General features: G+C 38.7%; 1 protein-coding gene across 1 annotated transcript; it reads left to right on the top strand.

The window, feature by feature from the left end:
- Positions 1–3: 3 nt before the first annotated feature.
- nup43 (nucleoporin 43) lies at positions 4–7,685 on the top strand. The gene is made up of 8 exons (XM_028439230.1): positions 4–565; positions 1,103–1,225; positions 1,349–1,426; positions 1,798–1,960; positions 2,036–2,171; positions 2,907–3,058; positions 5,392–5,508; positions 7,265–7,685. Exons 1-8 carry the CDS (start codon positions 446–448, stop codon positions 7,495–7,497), a joined length of 1,122 nt encoding a protein of 373 aa, XP_028295031.1. The 5' UTR covers positions 4–445; the 3' UTR covers positions 7,498–7,685.
- Positions 7,686–7,988: the final 303 nt, after the last annotated feature.

The following is a 7,988-nucleotide window of genomic DNA, read 5'->3' as shown; positions in this document are numbered from 1 at the left end:
TGTAAAATTCATCTGTACTTAATAATGAGATCATCAGTTCATCACAGAAGGAGCGATTTAATTTATTTTTGTGTTCTAAATGTGTTCTAATATTTACATCCTCTTCGAAAAGAAAAACATAGATTTGTTAATTTTTTTTGCTGTACAAACGACACCTCAGTGACACATTTTGAGAGCGTCTGTTTGAACAGATATTGTTGTTTTGGGACAAACAAAATATGATTTCTTTTTAACTATGCCTGATTAATTCATTTTTCCAATAAAATCTCTATTCTAAAAGCCAATGTTTAATCCTCCAAGAAAACTATGGCAAACGCTCCTTTTTGGTCTGATTGTGTTGCCGTTGTATGACAGGCGCGCCGCTTGATCTCCGGGCGCGTTCATGTGCGCTATGCTAACTTCCAAACACAGATTCTGATTTGAATTAAAGAGTTATTTTATCGTCATGGAGAGCGTTAACGCAAAGTATGTGTCCCAGAAAGTCAGCAGGACGCGATGGAGGCCGGTTTCTGTTTCGAGTTTCCAGCAACCGGAGATCTTTGCCACTGGATCGTGGGACAACGAGGTTAGCATGTCTGTCACTGAACTCAACTTCTCAGCGAGATTTTGATGCATTTCGCCAATAACTCAGTCTAGACATTTATTCTGCTACATACGACTTCGGATAGGTCACTAACTGCTTACTTTGCTTATAATATTAGATAGTCAACTTGGAACACAAAGCCTTATATTTCATATCAGCGCTAAAAAACATAAAATGTATTTGTTTTAGATTTATTAAGTATGGAAGATCATTTCCCCCCGTTAAAAACAACAACAAAGAAATAGGAAAAATAAAGTATTATTAATATTAAAAAAAAAATCTTAAGCCATAATTAGCAGACAGTATCATAATTATGACTTAATTTCTCACAAACATTTTTTTTGTTGTAGTTTTTTTGACTGGCAGAAATGGTGCCATCATTAAGTGCATGGACACATTTGTAACTTTTTATTTATTTTTTAATCCAGTGACAATTTACAAACAATAAATAAACCGCTGATTATTTTCCTTAACTTTTGTGAGTATCTTGATTTGTATTTTGACTTTTTCTTTTTCCAGGACAACAAAGTGTCCCTTTGGTCTATTGGGAATTATGGAGGTTTAGGGATGGAGGATGGATTCGAGGGAGATCCACAGCTTCTGTGTGATATTAAGCATGACGGTGATGTTCTTGACCTTCAAGTAAGATTATCTATGAAAACTGCTTCATTTTCCCAACATTTCTAGCAAAGAGATCTCGAACATGGAGGTAATTAATACACAACTTTAATGTTGTATATTAACAATCTTTTCTCACCGTCTCAGTTTTTAGATCAAGAAAGAATTGTCACTGCATCATCAACCGGAGGAGTCACGATTTTACGACACCATCCAAACAGTCAGGTAAAGTCAGTTTGACATTATTCCATATCTTCTAGATCAGACATGTGGGGCACATGCAGCCTCTAAAACAAATACACAAAATGAATTCCAAAAACACAAAATCACTTTACAATTACAGAAAGAAAATTAAAAAAAAACTATAGAAAATGACCCGAAAAGAGAAAAACAGGGTAAACCCTGGCCTTTGTTGTGGTAATCAGGTCAAATAATCACATTTTCATGGCCTTCTGTAATAGAAGTTGCCCATCACTGGTGTATAAGGTTTATTGCACATTACATATTAGCAGAATGAGCCGCTGATCAGATGAAATCATAGCCTTCCATCATTGTTTACAAATGTGTGACCATGCTGTGTCGTCTTTGGACTGCAGACGTTATCAGTGTCCCATCAGTGGGAGCGAGCGCATCGTTACCCCTGTGATAATGCCCCGTGCACCAGCGTGGTGTGCAGCAGCCCGGAGATCGTCTCCGTGGGAGAAGACGGCAGGATCGTGGTGTTCAGAGCCGACCAGGAAGGAGTTTGCAGAGTCATCGGTGGGACCAGGACTGATGTTACAGATAATGTTCTGTGTGACCGCAGCGTAAACGTGTTGATTGATGCTGTTTTAGAGAACGCAGACAGCAGCACCATCCACGCTGTGACGTATCTGCGGACCACTGAGGTTCTGACGGTCAACTCCATTGGGCAGCTCAAACTGTGGGACTTGAGACAACAAGGCGGATCCCCATCGAAGATCCTCTCCCTGTAAGATCTCATTAACACATGGTTTTACTGGTGATGTAGAACAATAGGGCTTCCCATTTTCTGTTTTAATATTTCCCTAAATGTGTTTTAAAATGTACGCATTTTACTTTCCCTGTTTAGATGACTTTCCTGGCTATTAAAGTTCACAAAATTGTACCAAACATGCTAGATTGGGTCAATAGAGCCAACTACTGTTGTTAATTTGACATTTTATATTTTTCAGGTTAGGAGTAGGCGATATGGAAAAACTTCATATCATGATTTATTTTTATAAAATTACAATTTTTTCATTCAGATTATTCAGACTATTTTGCAAATTATTTACTAGTAAAAAAACAAAAAACAAAAAAACTATCTAAAATCATAGCCCTACTTGGAAAAAAACTATAAAAGATAATTTATGTCAGGTAACTTTTTGAACATTTCTTAAAATGTATATAAGCAATTTAGTAAACTTGTTCCAAATACAATAATAAGAATAAATAGAAATAGACATGAACATGTGTTCTCATTCCTCTTGGTTTAGTTCTGAATGCTTATGAATTCGAAAAAGTTAATTTCACATTCCTGTATGAATGATTTCTGATAAAACATCTAAAAAAGACTAATTCTGTTTTCTGAATAAATCTAAATATCTATCCTGGTTGGCCCACGAGGCGAACTCAGCACTTCTGAGTGTGACATCACATCACTGATGTAGATGACGGAGTCCAATGGGGTTGTTGTGCTCTGCAGGTCGGGCGACAGAGTTCCTCTGCACTGCGTGGACAGACATCCAAACCAGCAGCACGTGGTGGCCACCGGAGGGCAGGATGGCACGCTGTGCATCTGGGACGTCCGAGAGGAAAGCTCACCCGTCGCCCTCATGGAGGCGCATTCAGCTGAGAGTAAGTCTGTGAGAGAGAAAAGTCGTCTTTGGTCTTTAACAAAAGAAAATGTACGAAGCAGGAACATGATGGACCTTTATGGTACACTGGTACACATTGACTGTCCCACGTGTTGGAACTGAACTTTGGAACTACTGTGTCCGAATTGTCCCTCCTATTTCCTATCCTATCCACTGTTCCTTTACCCCTGGAAGTGTTTAAGTGGTGGCCATGATAAAGAAAGTCCAAATTCTCTTTAAGCTGAGGAAAAGATGCTCAATGCTTCCTTCTTTTTACCTCCTTTAGCCTAGGAAACACCGATGCATCCTTTACCAAAGGAGACGAGATAATGCTGACCCACAATTCCAATTCCAACAACATTTAAAGGGACACGCACACCCGAGTGCTTAAGGAAACTCACGATAAGTAACGGAGATCATGTAAGTTACCAATGCAATAATTGAACAACTTTAAATAAATAATCTAAAACCCATATGTTATTATATGTAAAACATATCAGATTATAACTGACATAAAACAGACACTCTGTGGTTCAAGAATAAGAAATCAGAGACTTTTTTATCCACATTATTTTATTCAACATAATCCATATTTCTGAGTGGAAGGCGAGTGTGAGCAACCATTCGCAATGCAACATTTTTTTAGTTTCACTTTAGTTCCTCGTAGCCTCTTTTCCATTGATTTACATCCAAACCGTGTGATTTTTAGATTATGTCATCGGAAAGTGCTTTAAATGTGCTTTTAGTTTTTTTTATGAAATTTGTAGTTTTTTATCCACGACATATGTCACTAACCGTCGTGGCTTTCAGATTTTTACTTCACCTGGCGGAAGTGTGTCTGATTGTCAAAGCAAACGTGATGGCCTTTCCCTTAACTCTTTCTCCTAACACCTTTATTTAACCACGGGGTTTAGAAAAAGGAGATAGGAAAGGAGATAGGAGGGACTATTCAGACGGAGCCTAAGTCTGACATCAAAATGAGTATGTAGTGCTTTCACATCAGATAGTATGGAAAGATTAAGTACGCGAGAAATACCAGGATGTATACTATATGGGGACATTTTTTAAGTATGCACGGTGGGCACACTAGTCGTACTCAACCACCCCATGATGCATTGTGAGCTTAATGTAAAATTAAGGCTCTTGTTTTGAAGTTAACCAGAAGTTTTGTCAGTAGCACAATGAAGGGTCTCCGTAAATCTCCGAAATGTCGGCATGAAATGTGTTTCCATGAGTTTTATGGATCAATTGAGCACATGTCGGTCACTGTCTCTCTTAAAATGTTTTCAGAACTTTCAAAGGTTGAGAATCACCAGAGATTTTTTAGCTTCAATGTTCTTCAGGTTTTTGTCGTTGTAGGTTTTGAAATGCCTCTTGGGAAACTTTGAAGTATACTTCAGTGGGAACGCTCATCATCCTAATCATACGTATTTAGTATAGTATATAGTAGACACTATTTACTCATTGGGTTTGTAGCCTGTAGGACAGTGTGCCATTTCAAACACAGCCTCTGTCTCTGATGTTCAGACTGTTACCCCCAATTTCACTGGATGCGGCTCCGCTGCGTTATGTCTCCACCGTGTCACCGGATAGGTTTCCACTTTAGTCTATGTGTTCATTTCCACCAGGTCCGCTGCGCTGCGTGTCAGCTCCTTCCCAGCTGCGATAATCCGGTGTCCTCCACCAGATATACGCAGGGCTTCTATTTCTGGCGGACACCGGAGCACGACGCATCAATCAGCACAGAGCAAACTAAGCTAAACAGGAAATTAAGCACGTATATGTGTTCTCACCTGATTATATAAATATCGTGAGAACTGCTCTGTCTCGTGACGTCACAGTCGTCCAACCAGAGTGCACCGTGGCGCACTCAAAACGTAACCGGTGGGGGTTACCGGACGGCGGACAGCGGGGAAAAACCGCATCGGTACCGTGGCGCAGCGGAGACGTATCCAGTGGAAACCCCCAGTTACTCGTTCTTTGAGCTGATTCCACTGAATCTTTTTAAATTTTTAATCCTAAAACAAGAAAATGACTCTTAAAAGTCACTTCTTTTCTGATCCAACATGACAGAATAGATCTTTTTTATTGTGTAATTGTCTGTAACTTGTGTGTATTTTATGTTTCTTTATGTTTTTTTTATGACTAGCTTTTAAAAGAGGTATTTTAATCTCAATGGTTGAATACATATTGGAAAAAAACCCAAAATTAGTTAATCTTTTTTATACTAGTAAAATCTAGGTATATTCTGGTCATTCACAGACCCAGTTTTAGTTCTGTAAATCGGGGCTTTGAGACCTCTACGTCTTACTCCTCTTGTGGGTTTGTGTGCAGTGTGGGAAGTTCACTTCCACCCGACCAACCCGGACCACCTGTTCACCTGCTCAGAGGACGGATCGCTGCTGCACTGGGAAACGTCCTCACACTCTGACATGCCTTCACTCCTGCATGGCAAGTTCAACCCTTTATTCTTCAGATATGTTGAGCTTTAATATGACTGTATGATGTTGCATCAGATGACTCATTTATATTGCCTTTATATGATCTCATCAATCCTTCCCTTCGAAATTTTGATTTGCTAAAGAGTACCTGTAGTGAAAATGTGTATAACAAAAACTGTGATTAATGTATTACGAATAAATAAATGATATGCACCTTAAAAAAAAAAAAAGAAACACATTACAAGGACTTTTTTTAAGAACAATTTTATACCTTTCGGCATAAACTATGGAGAGCCGCCATTTTGGTCAGGATATGATGCACTTTCGTTGATCGGCATGGCCTGTTGATTTAAAGAAATGGTGCATTGTGGGAGGTGGAGTCGTAACTGGTCTGTTTACATTGTGGGAAGTGTAGTTTTTCTGTTCGCTCTTGGTGTGAAGCAGATGTCCGTAAGCTCTCGTTCAGTGATAAAGGGCAGCATCCAGGTTACATGTTAGGAGACAATTAAATATCACCTTTTTCAGCAACTATCTGTCTTGTCTGCCTCCCTCACCCAGTCGACATGCAGAAGTAGCCTAATAGACAAAGCTGTTGTTACCAATAGAAATGAGACATAACTGAGTAGTTAGATGTTGGAAGTGCAAAAATATGGTTAGCAACTGCGATGAAAGTTGCGTGAAAGGAAATGTGTTTATTGATGGGAGGATGGATGAGGGGAGCTGAGGATCAAACCTCCAGTGTCTGCGTGAATCTGTCGTCTCGAGCAGCTCCAATGACATGGTGACAGGACAGTGATCAGAAATGACAATGTTATGGTATTTGGCATCAGAGACTGAGGGCAAAAGTTTCCCATCAAGCAAAAAATAATCAATTCTTGTATAAACATTATGCACATGGGAATTAAATGAATACTCCTTCCCTGCTGGGTTCAGGATCCTCCATACATCAAACTAATTTTTGTTTCCAATATACAAATTCAGAAAATTAGCTGCATTGGAGGTGGGCATTCTTTTGTTTGAAGACCTGTCTAAGTATTGATCTAGTACCAAATTAAAGTCACTTCCAATTATTAATTTAGAAGAAAAATGATCAAGGATTAAATTAAAAATCTTCCTAAAAAACTCTGGATTATCCCAATTAGGCCCATACACATTAAATAGTGTGATAGGGGTAAACTGAAGCTCACCTGTGACTAAAACATATCAGACCCACTGACCTTTGTATTTTTTTAGTTCATGTAATCAAGATTATTTCCATCATCATCATAATGATTATGATTTTTAACTAATAAAACCCCACATTTTAATGCTTTCATTTATTAATTTTCTACTCTCTCTCAAGTGCGCCCTGTAGTGCCATTGTGTACCCCAAGGATTACATGTACCCCCATTTGAGAAACACTGCTGTAGACAAAGGAACACTGTTGCCTAGCAACAAAAGTGCGTTATATCCTGACCAAAATGATGGCTCCCCATACTTTATGCCTCAAGGTATTAAATTGTTTTAAAAAGTCATTTTAAGGTGTTTTTCTTTTCTTTCTTTTTTAAAGGTGCACATATTGAGTTTATTGTTAATACATTAAACACATGTTTTGTTATATACATTCCACTCTAGGTACCCTTTAAATCTTTCAATAAGAATCCAATTGACAATCTATAAACACAAGATTGTTACAAATGATGATCATATTTTGCATTATAATTTTGTGGTATGTACTGATTGTGTCGCATTAACACTGTGTGTAATCACTATGTGTTGACTGTAGAGGGCAGCAGGAACAGCGGCGTGACGTCTCGCAGTGCGATGGCCCCGGCCGGGGGAAACAAGTCTCTGATCAGCGCCTGGCTTAGTGGAGACTCCAGCAAGAGTTGCCTGAAGACGAGCCACATGCTGCCCAGCCAGACACTCTCCGTCAACAGCCTGGACGTGCTGGGACAGTGTCTCGTCTGCGGGACAGACGGAGAAGCCATTTTTGTCAACAGACAGGTCCTGGTTTAAGGGAGACGAGAGGATGTCTAAAGTTATACTGTGTGTGGAGATACTTTTCATCTGTTGGGGTTTCAGTTGACCTCTGGAGGGACAGAACAATGAAGATCCTGTTTTTTTTTTTGTTTTGTTTTTTTGTATCATTCCAAGCTTTGTATGAATGACATTTCAAGAGTTATTAATAAAGTTATGAAAAACCACTTAATATTGATTCATTTAGTTTGGAGTTAAGTTAAAATGTGTAATGATGAAGGTTTTTTTTTTATGGCTGATGACTGATCACATGACGGTCCTGCCCAGAGCGTGAACTAGGGGAGTAAAAACCAACATCCAGCGTCGACTGCTGAGGAAATACTGGAGGAAAAATATATACAAAACAGGAAAGCGTAATAATCATAATAAAGAAATTAAGATAAAAACTGTAAAACTCATAATGAAATAATTGATAAGTTAGTAAATAAATACAATTAAATAAGATTATTTTTTGAGTAACACTAAGACTA

Source organism: Gouania willdenowi, chromosome 24 (assembly GCF_900634775.1).
Source record: "Gouania willdenowi chromosome 24, fGouWil2.1, whole genome shotgun sequence".
In the NCBI taxonomy this organism is placed as follows: Eukaryota; Metazoa; Chordata; class Actinopteri; order Blenniiformes; family Gobiesocidae; genus Gouania; species Gouania willdenowi.
Note: the sequence above shows the minus strand (reverse complement) of the source record. Positions and strands in the feature narration are given on the sequence as shown.